Source organism: Mobula hypostoma, chromosome 16 (assembly GCF_963921235.1).
Source record: "Mobula hypostoma chromosome 16, sMobHyp1.1, whole genome shotgun sequence".
NCBI classification, from domain to species: Eukaryota; Metazoa; Chordata; class Chondrichthyes; order Myliobatiformes; family Myliobatidae; genus Mobula; species Mobula hypostoma.
In genome coordinates this window covers 31249954-31268972 of record NC_086112.1, presented here as the reverse complement: position 1 = coordinate 31268972, position 19019 = coordinate 31249954, and the positions used below count along the sequence as shown (strand labels likewise).

The 19019-nt window shown below is 39.9% G+C and overlaps 1 protein-coding gene across 1 annotated transcript in view; it reads right to left on the bottom strand.

Annotated features, from left to right (window-relative positions):
* Nucleotides 1-19019, bottom strand: part of snx2 (sorting nexin 2) — a 56025-nt gene that overhangs the window by 29580 nt on the left and 7426 nt on the right. Inside the window, exons 4-8 of the mRNA XM_063068714.1 lie at nucleotides 14988-15054; nucleotides 14535-14578; nucleotides 13480-13621; nucleotides 11457-11535; nucleotides 2224-2299 (exon numbers count right to left, since the gene is read on the bottom strand). Coding sequence (XP_062924784.1) covers nucleotides 2224-2299; nucleotides 11457-11535; nucleotides 13480-13621; nucleotides 14535-14578; nucleotides 14988-15054 — 408 coding nt within the window. The remainder of the gene's footprint in view (nucleotides 1-2223; nucleotides 2300-11456; nucleotides 11536-13479; nucleotides 13622-14534; nucleotides 14579-14987; nucleotides 15055-19019) is intronic.

Below are 19019 nucleotides of genomic sequence, written 5' to 3'. Positions count from 1 at the left end.
AAGTTGAACAAGTTGGGTCTTTATTTTTTGGAATGTAGAAGGTTGAGGGGGGACTTGAGAGAGGTATTTAATATTATGAGGGGGATAGATAGAGTTGACGTAGAAAGGCTTTTTCCATTGAATGGGGAGATTCAAACAAGAGGACATGAGTTGGGAGCTAAAGGGCAGAAGTTTAGAGGTAACACGAGGGGGAACTTTTTTACTCAGAGTGGTAGCTGTGTGGAATGAGCTTCCAGCAGAAGTGGTTGAGGCAGGTGCGATGATGTCATTTAAAGTTAAATTGGACAGATATATGGACAGGAAAGGAATGGAGGGTTATGGGCTAAGTGCAGGTCGGTGGGACTAAGTGAGAGTAAGAGTTCGGCACGGACTAGAAGGGCCTGTTTCCGTGCTGTAATTGTTATATGGAATCTTAGACGAAAACCAGTGCATCATCATCTGACATTTTCAAAACCCAGGTCCATGATTCAGCAGAGTAATGGACCACCTACAAGAGACACCCGAAAGCACTGGACCAATTCCACCAAAGAACTTCACACAAGATTTTGAGGATCAGCTGGAAGGACAGATGCACTAACGCCAGCATACTGGAGAGGGGCAACATGAACAGCATTTCCACCATGATTAAACAACTCAAATGGATATGTCTTGTCATTCAGATGCCCAACTCATGTCTCCCCAAACAGATCCTTTACTCCCAATTGAAAGATGATCAGTGAGCTCCTGGTGGCAAACGAAATGCTTCAAAAATTACATCAAAATCAGCCTGAAGTCCAACATTACACCTAGAACCTGGGAAGACACAACACTCAATAGATGCAACTAAGGGAAATCTGCTCAAGAGGGAGCTGTGTTACACAAAAGCAACCTCTGCTGTGCCACAGAGAACTAATGGCAACCGTGAAAGGAGAGAATGAACAACCAAAAGATCCAAACACTAACCATACCCACCACTTAATCATATCCACAGTGTACCAAAACGTGGATCCCAGATTGGTCTTTAGCAGCCACCTGAGGACCCACCAATAGACAACTCCTTAAAAGAACATCTTACTCGACCAGACCGATCGCATGACTATTTTCAAAACCCTAGACTGCCGATCAGCAGGTCATGGAGAATTTGCCAGTCCCATCTTGCCTGGATTGGACAAATCCTCAGGCATTTCTAATCAACGATGGTGGACTTCAAAGTTTGTGGATTGAGGTCAACATGGAAAACACAAATGAACCAAGTGTTTGATGGGATAAGCAGGTGGTACCAAGGTGCTCTGCTACAGGGTTTCAATGTGCCTCTGACATGGACAAAGTACTTAACGCTAAAAATGCTGCTCCTCCAATGAATTGCCACAGGAGTTAGAAGTCCAAAAGACGTTTCCCAAGCAAACTTTAAGCACATCTTTGAGCAAAACACACAAAATGCTGGAGGAACTCAGCAGGCCAGACAGCATCTTTGGGGGGAAAAAAAGTACAGTTGATGTTCGGGCTGGAACTCCTCGGCAGGCCATCTTTGAACTTATTTTATATCTACCTGGTAGTCTATTCCAAATGGACTAAAAAAAACACTAAGGTTTTGAAAGCCTGACATTATTCATGCCCGATGGAGTTGACGGTATACTTAGGGCCCCAATACTAGGGGATGCTGATCTGCAAGTGGACATAAAAGGATTACCATGAAATGTTGAACTCCATGAACCAACACTTACTTGGACATAGGGGTCAATGTTTGATGGAAGATTAGTATTTGGCAATTGGGACTTTTCCCTAGTACATTTCCGTGTTAGTGGGGAAGGAAGAGTTGCTCATATAGAGGGAAGGTATTCTTGCACGTAAACAGGTCAGCGTGTGTATGCTTACTTTTAAAAATTTGCACTTATCCCAATAGTACTAGTCCTAATGCAGATTCTAGACTAAAATGTCTACTATTACTCCCACCACCCATAGATGCTGCCTAACCTGCTGAGTTCCTTCAGCATATTGTCTATTGCCCCAGTGTCAAAACTTGTCTGTAGAAGCCTAAGTACTGTAACACTGTACAAAATTATTCCCACCTTGAAGGTTATACCATACCCTATCAACTGATTTTCAACATTTCACATCTGACCAAGTTCGGATAGCGTTTCAAAGATAACGGGCCCCTGTGACAATGCAATGTTGGATCTATTTAACTAGGGTGAAAAACTAGTTATAAGAAATTCTCTCAACAATAATGGTCTTAAAACTTACCTCACTACTTTCCAAGAAGTGCCGCAAGTCAGGATCTTGCAACAGGGTTGGATGCTTTATTGTGCGTTGTAGATACCTGCAATATAAAATTAATAATACTTTGTCCAGAGTCCAAAAGTTATCCAAATATCCATAATTAGTGCTAAAGACAGTTCCTGTATTTCGAATGTCAATTCTTCATATAAACCATGGATTAGATTTTCATGCAAGGCATTCCATTTGATGCCAACAATACACAGGCATTAATGACTCTGACCTTTTGATACATCAACAAGTTTAAAAAAAGGGCAGAGAAATGTCAAGACTCTTCTGAAATGGAATTTTTATTCTGTGCATCAAGGTGCACAAAATATCATACATCAAAGCATGTCAAGATAAATACCAGACAGGTCTCATATCTAGACTACAAAGTTCTGCAGCTCAATTACATTAAGATGAGCCAAAATTAATCATGCTCAAAGAAATTTTAATCTGGTTCAATCTAGGGAAAAATACTTCAGTGCTATTCTAAATCCCAAAACCTTATTTCCAGTTTGCAAAACAATACAACTGCATTCTGATATTTACCACATAAAACTCAAAACTAGAAGCTCAAATTTAAGTGAAAATTAAACCTTCACTAAACAATGATGGTACCTGTTACCTACAAACTCAAGTGCCAAACTGTAAATCCCATGTATGCAATCTAAATACTCCTAACAAATCAACTCCACCCCAATAAAACCCTGTTTACATGTTCTCAACCTCAAAAACATTTACACTACAGAAATGTAAGCTTTTAAAAGCAGAGTATTTTAGTTTAAAATCAAATCCATCTTTCAACGAGCTTGACTGCTTTGCCCTTAATAACAATGCTATTATTCAAAGTCTGATACCCTTCTTAAATAAGCTTAGAAAGGTTTTCAGACATCTTCCAGAATGATAACCTTTTGCAAAAAGTGCCACCTCTCTCCAGATATCGGTATACAACTACAGCAAGAGGGTGAGAAGTTGCACCAGCCGAGGCCCACATGACCCTCACTTATACATTGCACAAAAAGCCAAGCTATTAAGTCCAAAGAAACCTAGACTTCATGGCAGTTTACAGCACTAGCTGGCTTTGTTCTTTAAAACACCTTCATCAATAAGAAAACGCAAATAGCAGAAAATACATGAAAGCCAAATAGCATTCTTAAAATACCAGCTTCATCTATTTTAATTCTTTTTTTTTAATTGTTTCTCCCTATTATAGCATGTAATTTTATGGGTAATGTCACAAATCTTTAGGAGAATTTATTAACAGAAGTCTCCTCGAATTTCTTCCACAACTTCAGAAAATATCTGGTAAATTTCACTAGCAGCAACCCTTTCTAAACTCAACTTACATGTCTAATTCAAAGATAATGATAGGTGCTCTTTGCAAATTAAAATGTTTGGAAGCTTAGTTTCTGAGCATCAAGAGTATATTTGAAAATTAAAAGTTTATCACAATTACTCCAGAATCATGAAAACATTTAATTTTCACATTTCTGGCCAATGAAGTAGATGAAAAACAAAAGTCGAAGGAACAGAATGAATTATACTAAATTTAATAGATAGAAACAACCAAAACTGTTCAGTAGCAGTTTTTTCCACAGTAATCGCAACTGCAATTCAATTTGACAGAGACTACATTAATATATAAAACAGATATTCAGCAAAAATCTGTAATACTGAGTTGGGTAGTTTCTTTAAAAAAAATCAGAAAAGCAGATTTAATAGAGGCTTCAGGAGATAAAATCAGGACAAGTTCAGGTCAATGACATAACACAAATATTTGAGTATTTTTCATTTCACCAACATGTCTGACTGCTTGACTATTACCACCATGTTTTGTTTCACGCTTCAACAAAATGGGGAGCGGGTTTAACAGTCCAGACTTTTCCATGGAAATTAAGGTTCTCTGATAATTTCCCTTGGGAGACTATTCTTGAAGGGAGGCTCAGATAGCAAACAAGTCACAGTTAATAAGTTTAAAGATTCACTAACTTCAAAGCTTTACTCCAATTCAAAATGTACATCAGGAATATGACAAAATACTACAGGTGTTGAGTGCAACTCCAAATTTACAACCATGATCTTAAACCTTACTCCCTCCACACAAGTTAATGATATATCTAAAGGCATCATAGCAGTCTGCTGTGACTTCTGATGTGCGTATCACCTTAAAAACTGAAGGACAGCAAATACCCATAAGTAATATCTCAAATTTAAAAATATTTTCAGATACTAGAATTCCATGAAGTACTTTCACTATACAATCCAACACAACAATAGCTCAAACATCAAATGCTATTATAGCTGAATGTTAAAAATGCTGGCCTTGGCAATCATCACAAAAATTGAATACATTAATAATATTAAGTGGGCTATAATGGTATAGAAAAGGAATTTCTCTCAAGGGATTAATCCTGTCAAGTCCACCATCTATTACTCAAAATGATACAGGAATTTACAATCTGCCCACTTAGTTTATATCCCACATAGTTTATCAAAATTACAGCACCAAATTCCCCATAAAATGCAACTGTCACTCAGCTAGATCTAAACAACCAGTAAGTTAGTACAGGAATGTGTTCAAAGTTAGAGGATTCCCTCATTCGAATTACCAGAAGCAGTTCATTTGAAAGCAAATGGCACCTGATCTGCAGCTCCAATCTAAGAATTGGTATTTTACCAAGAGTTGAATTTCATTGCCAAATTCACTTTCCTAGTGTACTGTACTGCCAAATGTAGATAGAAATAGCAAATAGTACCACAGATTAAAGTTTAATTTGGAGGATCTTGCAATGGTTATTCCACTGTTCTAACTTCAGATATTTCAGTAGATGTCAGATAACACCAAGAATTAATCAAAGGTTAAATTTCTAAGTTTATTTAGTTGAGGTTATGCAATATTTCCAATTATAAATCACTCGATTATTTATTTTAAAAAGCAACAATTCAAAGTGAATGCACAGGATAGATAAAGTTATGTGATACTTTCTTTAACTTTAGATATGTCAGGACTGACCAAACGTGCTACTTCTGCACCTAATGACATTCAACATCAGTGAGCACATGAATTAACTTTCAGTGCATCTACCTGCAAATTTAACTTGGCCTTTCTTACTTGACAAAATCCCATGCTTGCCAATTAACTTCTGTATCATGGAGACATAGAACACTACAGTACAGAAACAGGTCCTATAGTCCTAGTCCCAACTCTTAATCTGCCTGTCCATGGACCTGCACCCCGAACACAGCCCTCCATCCATGTAGCTATCGAAATTTCTCTTAAATATTAAACTGAAACCCAAATCCATCACTTCCACTGGCAGTGCTTGCCATACTCCCACCTTACAGTGAATAAGCTGATCATGTCCCCTTCAACATTGCATCTTTCACCCTTAACAGATGATCTCTAGTTCTAGTCTCACCCATCTCAGTGCAAAAAAAATAACATTTCACCTGTCCATACTGCTCATAATTTTATATACCACTATCAAATTTCCTCTCATTCACCATTCTCCAGGGGATAGAATCCAAACCTATTCAATCTTTCCTCAAATCCTGTCGACATCCTCATAAATTTTCTCTGCACTTCTGTCTTTTTGATATCTTTCCTGTAGGTAGGTGACCAATACTGCAAACATTTCTCGACATTAGGCCTCTCAAACATCTCATTCAACTTCAACATAACATCCCAATGCCTACACTCAACACATTGATTTATGAAGACCAATGTGTCAAAACTCTTTACGACTATCTACCTGTGATATTACCTTCAAGGAATTATGGATCTGAATTCCAAAATCCCTCTGTTCTATAGCACTCTTCAGTGCCCTACTGCCCCGTGCAGGTCCTCTCTGGCTTGTCCTCACAAAGTACAACACTTGTCTGTGTTAAATTCCATCTGCCATTTTTCCGCCCATTTTTCCAGGTGGTCCAGATCCCGCTTCAAGCTTTAACAGCCTTCCTCAGTCATCTGCAAATTTGCAGATCCAGTTTGCTACACGATCATCCAGATCATTGATATAGATGACTAACATACCGATCCTTGCAGCACATTACTAGTCACAGGCCACCAGTCAGTGAGGCATCCATTTACTACCACACTCTAGCTTCTCCCGCAAAGGCAATGTCTAATCCAATTTACTACCTCGTCCTGGATGCCAAGTGACTGAACCTTCTTGACCAACTTCTCACGCGGGATCTTCTCAAAGGCCTTGCTAAAGTCCATACTGACAAAATCCATTACCTTTCTTTCGTCAACCTTCCTGGTAACTTCCTCGAAAAAGTCGACTAACCAATCTTAGCATAACCTATCACACACAAAGGAGAAGGAAGTCTAAGAACCGGAGCGAGAGTGTGGAGGAAGCCATTTTTGAATTTTTCGGTTTTTTTTTCCCCATCGGCGTTCAGAGAGGTGGGACTGCACAGGCGTGTGACGTCCGGCAGTGAAGCGTGGAAGATTTAAAAGGAACAGAGCCTTATATAGCGGGCGGCGGAGTGAGCCGGGAGCAGAGTGAAGGCTTAAGGGCTTCGGCTCAACAGGCTTAGGTGGGAACAAGCGAGGCGAAGAGGGTTTGGTTTTTTCATTTTTTTTCCTGTTATTTGAAGAGAGGGGGCAGTATGAGTGTGAGGGCAGTTTGTTGTTCTCGGTGCCTGATGTGGGAGGTCGTGGAGTCTCCTAGCCTATCTGACGTCCACATCTGCGCCAGGTGCGCAGAGATGCAGCTCCTAAGTGACCGCGTTAGGGAACTGGAGCTGCAGCTCGATGACCTTTGTCTGGTCAGGGAGAGTGAGGAGTTGATAGAGAAGAGTTGCAGGCAGGTGGTCACACCGGGGCCATGGGAGGCAGACAAGTGGGTCACATTAGGAGGGAGAAGAAGAAGAGTCAGGTAATAGAGTACCCCGGTGGCTGTGCCCCTTGACAATAGGTACTCCTGTTTGAGTACTGTTGGGGGGGACAGCCTACCTGGGGGAAGCGACAGCGGCCATGCCTCCAGCACAGAGTCTGGCCCTGTAGCTCAGAAGGGTAGGGAAAGGAAGAGGGCAATAGTAATAGGGGACTCGATAGTAAGGGAGTCAGATAGGCAATTCTGTGGACGCAGTCCAAAGACCCGGATGGTAGTTTGCCTCCCTGGTGCCAGGTTCCGGGATATTTCTGATCACGTCCAAGATATCCTGAAGTGGGAGGGTGAGGAGCCAGAGGTCGTGGTACATATAGGTACCAATGATAGGTCAGAAAAGGGAAAGGGTCTTGAAATGAGAATATAGGGAGTTAGGAAGGGAATTGAGAAAAAGGACTGCAAAGGTAGTAATCTCGGGATTACTAGGAATTAGTAGGAATGCAATGAGGTGGAGCGTGGCTGGGGAATTGGAGCAGGGGGCAGGGATTCAAGTTTTTGGATCGTTGGGACCTCTTTTGCTGCAGGTGTGAGCTGTACAAAAAGGACGGGTTACACTTGAATCCTAGGGGGACCAATATCCTGGCGGGGAGATTTGCGAGGGCTACTGAGGTGACTTTAAACTAGAATGGTTGGGGGGTGGGAATCAAATTAAAGAGACTAGGAGAGAGGAGGTTAGTTCACAACAGGGGTATGGGAACAAGTGCAGAGAGACAGAGGGGTATAAAATTAGGGTAGAAGCAAAAAGTAGTAAGGTGAAAAGTAAAAGTGGCAGGCCGGCAAATCCAGTGCAAAAATCAAAAAGGGCCAATTTTCAACATAATTGTATAAGGGCCAAGAGTGTTGTAAAAGCAAACCTGAAGGCTTTGTGCGTCAATGCAAGGAGCATTCGTAATAAGGTGCATGAATTAAAAGTGGAGATTGTTATTAATGAATATGATATAGTTGGGATCACAGAGACATGGCTCCAGGGTGACCAAGGATGGGAGCTCAACATTCAGGGATATTCAATATTCAGGAGGGATAGACGTGAAAGAAAGGGAGGTGGGGTAGCATTGCTAGTCAGAGAGGAGATTAGCACAATAGAAAGGAAGGACATTAGCTGGGAGGATGTGGAATCGATATGGGTAGAGCTGCATAACACTAAGGGGCAGAAAACGCTGGTGGGAGTTGCGTACAGGCCACCTAACAGTAGTACTGAGGTTGGGGATGGCATTAAACAGGAAATTAGAAATGCGTGCAATAAAGGAACAACAGTTATAATGGGTGACTTCAATCTACATATAGATTGGGTGAACCAAATTGGTAAGGGTGCTGAGGAACAGGAGTTCTTGGAATTTATGCGGGATGGTTTTCTGAACCAACATGTTGCGGAACCAACTAGACAGCAGGCCATTCTAGACTGGGTATTGAGCAATCAGGAAGGGTTAATTAGCAATCTTATCGTGAGAGACCCCTTGGGTAAGTGTGACCATAATACGGTGGAGTTCTTCATTAAGATGAAGAGTACATAGTTAATTCAGAAACAAAGGTTCTGAACTTAAAGAAGGGTAACTTTGAAGGTATGAGACATGAATTAGCTAAGATAGACTGGCAAATGATACTTAAAAGGGTTGACGGTGGATATGCAATGGCAAGCATTTAAAGATCGCATGGATGAACTACAACAATTGTTCATCCCAGTTTGGCAAAAGAATAAATCAGGGAAGGTAGTGCACCCGTGGCTGATAAGGGAAATTAGGGATAGTATCAATCCAAAGAAGAAACATACAAATTAGCCAGAAAAGGCAGCTCACCTGAGGACTGGGAGAAATTCAGAGTCCAGCAGAGGACAAAGGGCTTATTACAAAAGGGAAAAGAGATTAGGAGAGAAAACTGGCAGGGAACATAAAAACTGACTGTAAAAGCTTTTATAGATATGTGAAAAGAAAAAGATTGGTTAAGACAAATGTAGGTCCCTTACAGACAGAAACAAGTGAATTAATTATGGGGAACAAGGAGATGGCAGACCAACTGAATAACTACTTTGGTTCTGTCTTCACTAAGGAGGACATAAATAATCTTCCGCAAAAAGTAGGGGACAGAGGGTTCAGTGAGATGGAGGAACTGAGGGAAATACATGTTAGTAGGGAAGTGGTGTTAGGTAAATTGAAGGGATTAAAGGCAGATAAATCCCCAGGGCCAGATGGTCTGCATCCCAGAGTGCTTAAGGAAGTAGCCCAAGAAATAGTGGATGTATTAGTGATAATTTTTCAAAACTCTTTAGATTCTGGACTAGTTCCTGAAGATTGGAGGGTGGCTAATGTAACCCCGCTTTTTAAAAAAGGAGGGAGAGAGAAACTGGGGAATTATAGACCGGTTAGCCTGACATCGGTGGTGGGGAAAATGCTAGAGTCAGTTATCAAAGACATGATAACAGCACATTTGGAAAGCGGTGAAAACACTGGACAAAGTCAGCATGGATTTGTGAAAGGAAAATCATGTCTGATGAATCTCAGAATTTTTTGAGGATGTAACTAGTAGAGTGGATGGGGAGAACCAGTGGATGTGGTACATTTGGATTTTCAGAAGGCTTTTGACAAGGTCCCACACAGGAGATTAGTGTGCAAACTTAAAGCACACGGTATTGGGGGTATGGTATTGATGTGGATAGAGAATTGGTTGGCAGACAGGAAGCAAAGAGTGGGAATTAACGGGACCTTTTCAGAATGGGAGGCAGTGACTAGTGGGGTACCGCAAGGCTCAGTGCTGGGACCCGTTGTTTACAATATATATTAATGACTTAGACGAGGGAATTAAATGCAGCATCTCCAAGTTTGCGGATGACACAAAGCTGGGCGGCAGTGTTAGCTGTGAGGAGGATGCTAAGAGGATGCAGGGTGACTTGGATAGGTTAGGTGAGTGGGCAAATTCATGGCAGAAGCAATTTAATGTGGATAAATGTGAGGTTATCCACTTTGATGGCAAAAACAGGAAAACAGATTATTATCTGAATGGTGGCCGATTAGGAAAAGGGGAGGTGCAACGAGACCTGGGTGTCATTACACACCAGTCATTGAAAGTGGGCATGCAGGTACAGCAGGCAGTGAAAAAGGCAAATGGTATGCTGGCATTCATAGCAAGAGGATTTGAGTACAGGAGCAGGGAGGTACTACTGCAGTTGTACAAGGCCTTGGTGAGACCACACCTGGAGTATTGTGTGCAGTTTTGGTCCCCTAATCGGAGGAAAGACATTCTTGCCATAGAGGAAATACAAAGAAGGTTCACCAGATTGATTCCTGGGATGGCAGGACTTTCATATGAAGAAAGACTGGATGAACTGGGCTTGTACTCGTTGGAATTTAGAAGATTGAGGGGGGATCTGATTGAAACGTATAAAATCCTAAAGGGATTGGACAGGCTAGATGCAGGAAGATTGTTCCTGATGTTGAGGAAGTCCAGAACGAGGGGTCACAGTTTGAGGATAAAGGGGAAGCCTTTTAGGACCGAGATGAGGAAAAACTTCTTCACACAGAGAGTGGTGAATCTGTGGAATTCTCTGCCACAGGAAACAGTTGAGGCCAGTTCACTGGCTATATTTAAGAGGGAGTTAGATATGGCCCCTGTGGCTAAAGGGATCGGGGGTATGGAGAGAAGGCAGGTACAGGGTTCTGAGTTGGTGATCAGCCACGATCATACTGAATGGAAGTGCAAGCTCGAAGGGCTGAATAGCCTACTCCTGCACCTATTTTCTATGTTTCTATGTCTATGTTTCTAAAGCTGTGTTGATTGTACCTCATCAGTCCCTTTCTATCCAAATACTTAGATATCTGGTTCTTTAGAATACCTTCCAGTAACTTCCCACTAGTGATGTTGGGCTCACAGGCCTAAAATTTCCTGGCTTATCCTTACAGCCTTTCTCAAACAAAGAAATAACATCAGCTATTCTCCAATCCTTTGGCAACTCACCCATTGTCAAGGACGTTTTCAAATATTTTTGCTAAGGCCCCTGCAATTTCTTCATTAGCCTCCCATAAGTTCCAAAGAAACACCTTGTCAGGCTCTGGGGATTCAATCACCCTAATTTGGCTCAACAAACAGCTGCTCCTCTGTAACCTGTATATGGCCCATGACCTCATTGATATTTTGCCTCACTTCTATATATTCAGTGTAAAATCCATTGTGCTAATCTAAGATCAAGCCTCACAACAATGCTATGCAAGGGCAGATAGAGTAGTGATGACAAAATGGTTAAACGGTCAGAAAGCCAAGTACGTCAGCCTTCAAATTTGAGCCACCTTTGGTATTCTTAAAAATTTACAGATTCGTTCCAAAGCAATTTACCTTTCCAATGATGCCCTCCTCTTTTCCACAAAATCAGCTGATGATGGATCTTCTTTTCCAACTTTGACTTTGGTCATACCTTTCAGAATAGAAAAAATTTCCAATTTCAAAACGATGTACCATTAACTGGTGATCCCAATTTAGAGAATACTAGTCAAGGATAACTAACAATTCAATTTGCCCTATTGTGGTAATATGATGGAACAGTTAAGTTACAGTTAAAGATAATTCTTTTTGGTAATTACCGTGTTAAAAGGATAAAAAGTGACTTTGATACTTTTCTCTGAAAAGCTCAAAGACAACTAGATTTAGAACTTTAGATTTCCTGGTTAGTATTTTGGTCTATAACCAAATTCAAAAGAATTGTGGAAGAGTCAGAAACAACAGTTTACAATGTAATACGCCACTCAAAAGAGGAACCAACCTTTCTAAAAGAAATATTAAGTACACCTTTTGAGAAGACCGCTAAACAAGTCAAATTGCATTTGGATAGACTTTACAATTACACGAGAAGCAAAATTTCATGTTCTGAAAGATATTAGACACAAAACATCAATATTTCATTCTACAGATGCTGCCTGCCCTGCTGAGTGCTTCCAATATTTTGTTTTTATTCCAGATTTCCAGTATTTGCTGAAATCAAAAACTTTCATCCCCACTGACATTTGTAATCAAGTAAAACTGCGACACAGTGAGGTTATCTAGCTGATTGAACAACTAATCCCCTTGAGAGCAAACTAATGTGTTGTATTTTCTGATTAGGTTGTTAAGGAGTGAAGATCAAGTTTATAGTTGACATAGAAATATTGTCAATGCTGGAAGTTGACAGACACCAAAATTAATTTAAAATGCACAGAAGTTGTATACTCATTCCCTCTCATCTCACAGTACAAGATCAGAAAGTGCAGTAATTCATTTAATAGAGCGTTCAAAAATCAATTATGCTTCATTCAGCATGGTTAACACTGCAAGCTACTTGTTTCAAAGTTAAATCTATTTATTGACTTCAGCCAATGACTTTGAGAAAGGCCAGGAAAAGGCTGAATATTACTAACAGCCAGAAAACACACACTGCAAAGAAAAAAAAATTGGTAATATCAGCTTCAGGACTTGCTATTCCACCAACCATGCACATGTCAGAAGTTGCTGATAAAAAGTTCTCTTCATTACAGTAGAAGGTGGCCTTGTATTCTTCCTGAACTGAGCCAAACTTCTCCCTCACCACCCCACCACTAAAGACCCATGATAAAAACTTATACAGACTTAACATCAAACCCTCTATAAAGTCATTTCTTAAAATTAAAATTAAAAAGAAAATTTCAAAAAAACCATGCAGTGAGCCTTGTATTTAGTTAACAAGATTGTCACAAAAAAGCAATCATTTTCATTTTGCAGCCAAAATGACAATACGATTGCCCTTGAAGTATTAAAGCCAAAGCAAAATTGCAATACGGTATTAAGAAAAGGGCTTCAGCCCTTCCACTCCCATAACAAAGTATAACATAACCAAAATAAGTCTTCCGCTCAAACTCAAACAATAGAAATAAAACCACTAGAATGAGCTGTCAACCTAAATGCATGTGAAAATATAACTCAAGATTAACTATCTTCAACAAGGCCCAAGGAATGGATAGATGCAAAATAGCTGTCAATTTCCTTTCAATTTGTATTGGTTCTTAATTGATGCTAATATATAATTTAAGACCATTTGTTCTCAATTTTTAGATTTGTTACAAATCTAATTTGCTTACAAAAGCAGAAATCTTTATATTCTAGCTTTATTAAGTCACCAACAATGTAGATGAACAAAGGTTTAAGCTAAACATTTCCATGAGAAAACTCAATACTACCAACTGTACAAAACTAAGAAAGAATACAAAGCAGAATTGATTGAACTTAGTATATTGTAGCTTGTATTACTAAAGTTGTGGGGGGGGAGGAAGATACTGGTAAAAGAAACACAAAAAACAAAAGTACCACTTAAATGAGGGTATTATGTTGTCAATTGAATAAATTACCTTACCTACAAGGCTCTTTTCTGGTGCAGGAGGTACAATGTAGCCCACATGCATATACTTTGAAGCTAATTTGCTATGCAGACCCAGAAAGTCACTAAATCTCCTTTTGACTGTAAATTCTTTGCTGCTGAACATGGATAAAGTAGTCTGCATAATGAAAGAATATTCAGAATTACTATATCCTCCTGTAGTAGACAAATTGGTACTGTTGATGCTATTATGTGTGTATTTGGAAAAGCCTGTTCTCTACACCTACATGGTGCACACTTATTTCAGTAATTTCAATTGTTTTGCAGAACCTCAATTGCACCATTTGATTTCTATGCCTTAAGTGCTTCCTAATTTACATCTTGGAAGCCCATCAGGTTCAATTATAGTCTAAAAGTCAACATGCAACCACCACTGAGTACTGACCCAAAACTGGGTGTCTGGCCTGAAGTTTTTCCCCCTCCCCACCCCAAAATTTCTACCCAGACACTGATGAACCATGACAAAAAGAGAAATAGCAAAAATCTTGAATTACAGGCATACATTGTACAAATTATTCTTGCAGCAGTTTAACATGACCATTAACCAACAGTCCCCAAACACATAACTGGCAACATAATGGGTCAATACGGTAAATGTTCAACAATTTAGGATGTGCATCACATTTGGCCCAGATCATGGAGTACACAGCTATACAAGGATTTAGTGTTAATTATAGTGATCAATCAATTAAAACTACTGACCCAGGTTTGTTACTCTCGCTACTGCAATTAATTTCAATCAATGTTACACACGACCAGTGATCACCTTGAACCGATGGCATGAGTATCCCTAGAAGTGACAAGTCTCCTAGATATCAGAGCTCAAGTATCAATTTTGGTGACATCCCCAAATGATGGAGAGCCCATTGGTCTTGTTCTGTTTACATGCTGATTAAGTTGCTTAATTATAAATGGAAATCACTGACTACAGAAATAATGCAACCCAACTTCACCAAAGTCACCACACCACTTCGGACACTGTCCATTCATTTGCCCTCCCCACCAGAAGCACGATGCTGTTAAACCATTACCTTAGTTGATACACTGTAAGCCATGTAGGCATTCATACCATCACCTAAGTGATAAAACACAATTAGATTCATTGCAATGAGAACTGTTAAAAGCAAACTATAAATCTGGATTACAATTCAATAGTATGGGTTTCAAAGTAAAATTACAGAAAAATAAGCTAGAAGACTTGGGTCGGAAGAAACTACACAGTGAAATTTCACTAAGAGGCTAATAAATAGAATTCAGTTTTTTTTGAAGTGAGTAAAAGCAGAGCAAAATATTGCAAATCAAATGGCAGTAATGTGCAAAACAAGTATCGTGGGAGGAGAGAGTTGCCTCAGAAGGAGAACTGAAAGTTTAAGCACGGAGCTAGTCAAAAAAATTCAAGTCTACAAAAGGGCCAATGCAAAAGGAGAGAGCCTCAGCAATACTCAAAACACATTTTCATAATGTTAGCCATTTAAAAACCTTACCAACTTTTTCAGGGTCAGAAACTGACACTTGAATGTCAAACACATCTCCATTTGCCTCTTCCTCAAGCTACAATAAAAACAACAAGATTGTGACAATTTAGCACAAAATCAAGTGAAAATTCAATTCAAAATCTTAATTGAAATGCAAAACAGAAAATGTACTAGTAAGATCAGAGATAAAAGGCAACATCTAGTAAATTATATACCAGAAATGTAGATTTTATAGGAAAGAATAGTCATAGAAATTAATTTTCAAAAACATGGACACCAATCATTAAACTGTTTCTAATAGACCACATTTAATATTATCAGCATCACTATCAGCTAAAGAAATGGTCCTGAGTTGGTGGATGTAAGAATTCAATTTGTCTATGAACTCCAGTCTTTTAACTTTCAGTTCAACTGGGTAGTACTAGTCAAATCTTATTTCATTCTTTTTCATAAGATAACAAGAAACTTGGTCCTTCATAAAAAATCAATTGCAGTAAAACACAATGCTGCATGTTAGGAGAATAATCAACATTTTGGACCAAGGCACTTTATATCAGGGCTTGAAAGAAAGGGGGCAGAAACCGGAATAAAGTGGGGGAAGAGGAAGCAGTACAAGCTGGCAGGTGATGGGTAAGTAGAAGACGGGCATTTGGGAGATGTGGATGAAATAAGTAATTGCAAAGGGACAGGTGAAAGAGGTAAAAAGGTAAGGGGCTGAAGAAGGAATCTAGTAGGAAAGAACAATGAACTGAATATGAATTACAGAACAGGTGCTTGCTATCTTGAGGCAAATTATTCTACAGGGCCTGACAAAGTGTTCCCTTGAACCTATTCGGAAGCTTGTGCAGAAATTGCAGGGGCCCTAGCAGAATAATTAGCCATATTCTAACAGATAAGATATAGTATATTCATATTTGGATAGACAGGGACTGATTATGAATAGTCAATGTGGCTTTGTGCATGGTAGGTCATGTCTAATCAATCTTATTAAGTTTTTCGAGGAAGTTAGCAAGAAGATTGATGAAGAGGCATTGGATATCCTCTACATGGACTTTAGCAAGGACTGACAAGGTCCTGCATGGAAAGTTGGTCAAGAAGGTTCAGTCACTTGGCATTTAGGATGAGATACTAAATTGGATTAGACATTGACTTTGCAGAAAAAGCCACAAAGTGGTAGTAGATGGTTGAATGACAGTAAGCCTGTGGCTAGTGGTGTGCTGCAGGGATTAGTGCTGGGTCTGTTGTTATTTGTCATCTATAATCCAACAATCTGAATGATTATGTGGCAAACTGGATCAGTAAATTTGCGAATGACACCAAGATTGAGGGTGTAGTGGACAGCGAGGAAGTCTGTCAAAGCTGGCAGAAGGATCTCGGCCAGCTGGAAAAAACAGACTGGAAAAATGGCAGATGGAATTTAATGCAGTCAGGTGTGATGCAGTGTACTTTGGGAGGGTAAATCAGGGTAGGACTTGCATGGCGGGCAGTAAGGCACTTAGAAGTGCAGGAGACAGAGGTATCTGGGAATACAGGTTCATAATTCCTTGAAAGTGGTGTCACAGGTGGATAGGGTCATAGAGGGCACTTTTGGCGCATTGGCCTTTGTATAAAGTATTGAGTACAGGAGTTGGAATGTTATATTGAAGTTATATAAGAAATTACTGAGTCCCAACTTGGGACAATGTGTGCCATTCTGTTCACCAACCTATAGCAAAGAAGAGTGGAGAAAAAACTTAAGGATGTTCCTGTATTTGAGGAGCTGAGTTATAGAGAAAGGTTGAATAAATTAGGATTTTATTCCCTAGAGCATAGAAGAATGGGGGAAGATTTGAGAAAGAATACAAAATTATGAGGGGTATAGATAGGGTAAATGCAAGCAGGCCACTAAGGATGGGTGAGACTAGAACTAGATGCCATGGGTTAGGGATAAAAGGTAAAATGCTTAAGGGGATCATGAAGCGGGACTTCTTCACTCAGAGGGTGGTGAGACTGTGGAACGAGCTGCCAGCAGAGTGGTGGATGAGAGTTCAATTTCAACATTTCAGAGAAATTCAGATACGTACATGAATGGGAGGGGTACAGAGGACTATGTTCCAGGTGCAGTTCAATGGGACTAGGGAGAACAATAATTTGGCATGGACTAGGTGGACTGAAGGGCCTGTTTCTGTGTGGTAGTGTTCCATTGCTCCAGGAAGTGATCGGCAGGTAACAGGAGGAGTGAATCATCAGAATAGTGAAATGGAAAGGGGTGGGGGGGGGGGAGGGAAATTACTGGAAGCTAGAAATCCATGTTCATACAATCAATTTGGAGGCTACCCCAATAAAATAGGAGGTATTGTCCCCCAACCTCATTTTGGCCTCATCTTTGCAGTAGAGGAGGCCATGATCTTCCCACTGATCTTCTTACTGGCACTTGCCTCATAAGCGTGGCAAATGCTATACTTGCCTCTATATCTCACCACCATTAAGGGCTGAAACAGTCCTTCCTGGTGAGACGATACCTTGCCTGTTGGGGCCATCTACTGTATCTGATGCTTCTGGTGCAGCTTCCTCTATATGGTGAGACCTGACACTAATTCAGGGACTACTATATTAAGCACCTTCGCAAAAGGCAGGAGCTTCCTGTGGCTACCCATTCCAATATGTCTGTCCATGACCTTCTCTACTGCCAAGTGCTCACGGTTTGGAGAAAGTTGGAGGATCCAGAAGAGAAACTGTTGAGAACAAACAGTTCTGCTAGAGAGGGTGCTATTGGAGAAAGAGAGCTGTTAGATCTGTTGTCAAAAAAGTGGAGAGATTTCAGCCGGGTACAGCTATCGATTATAACTGATGTTTCAATGACAAACTCTGCCACGTTCATCAGGGATGATGCCTGGGCATGTCTAGTCCAGTGGTATTTATATTCCCCTAGTCCGTCCCTCCTGATTGGATAAGGACTAACCAATCAGGTTTCCACTCTTCCATCTTATTTACAATCAAATTCCAGTTCTTACTTAGAGCAAGATCTCTTTGCTAAAAAAAATTTCTTATAGTTTTATTTCAATGGCTTCCTTTATCAGGTAGTCCCAAAAGCCAATGAAATAAAACTAGAGGAAAAGAATTTTTAAAAAAAGATGAAGGTCTTGCCCCACGTAAGAACCGGATTTGATTGTAAACAAGGTGAGAGCGTGGAAACCTGATTAGATAAGGTTAAGTCCTGAGGCGGTCTTGGCCTGAGGCGTCAGCTATGCTTTTTTTCCCATGGATGCTACCTGGCCTATTTAGGTTCTCCAACATTTTGTGTCTGTTGTTTGGATTTCCAGCATCTTAAGATTTTCTCCTTTGTGATTGGAAGGAATGATGGACAACAGGATTAGACATACATAGGCATCATCCTTGATGGAGGTGGCGGAGTTTGTCATTGACACCGGTTACAATTGATATCTGTACCCAGCTGGAAGCCCAAGAGTTTATTCATCATATATGCCAGGAAAGCACTAGATCCATTTTTTTTTTGCCAGAGCTGGGTGGCTGAAGACGAAGAAAAGATCATCAGTTGGGGTGGGGAATCCTTCTCAGAGAAGTTTGCAGTACGAATTTCAAGCTGTAATAAAGTGCAATTTGTATGCAAAACAAGTTAGCCCATGAAAGCCATCTCCAAATTAAACTAAAAAAAAATCTGTATCAAGCAAAAAAAGATTTAAAATCCTAGATTGCATTTTCTAATGGATAAAGTTTAACTAGATATTGTATAACCATACAAGAAACAAATCTAGGTCTCTTACAATATACACCTGTACTCAAAAGACTACTTGTCAATTACCCTGCCTGATGGTCCATTCTTAAGTATTTAATTCCATTGCTACAACTTAAACAAGACATTGTTACATTATTGAGTTTGATAAAACCTTTCCAAAGTAAAATTTTGCACAGTGCTGAAAATCTGAACACCAATGCTCTAATCCAAGAATAGTTTCACGACTCCATAACTTCAGCTATTATATTTTTCTGTATAATCTAATTACTATTGATAACAAAGTCACCTGCATGGATGCAAAACAA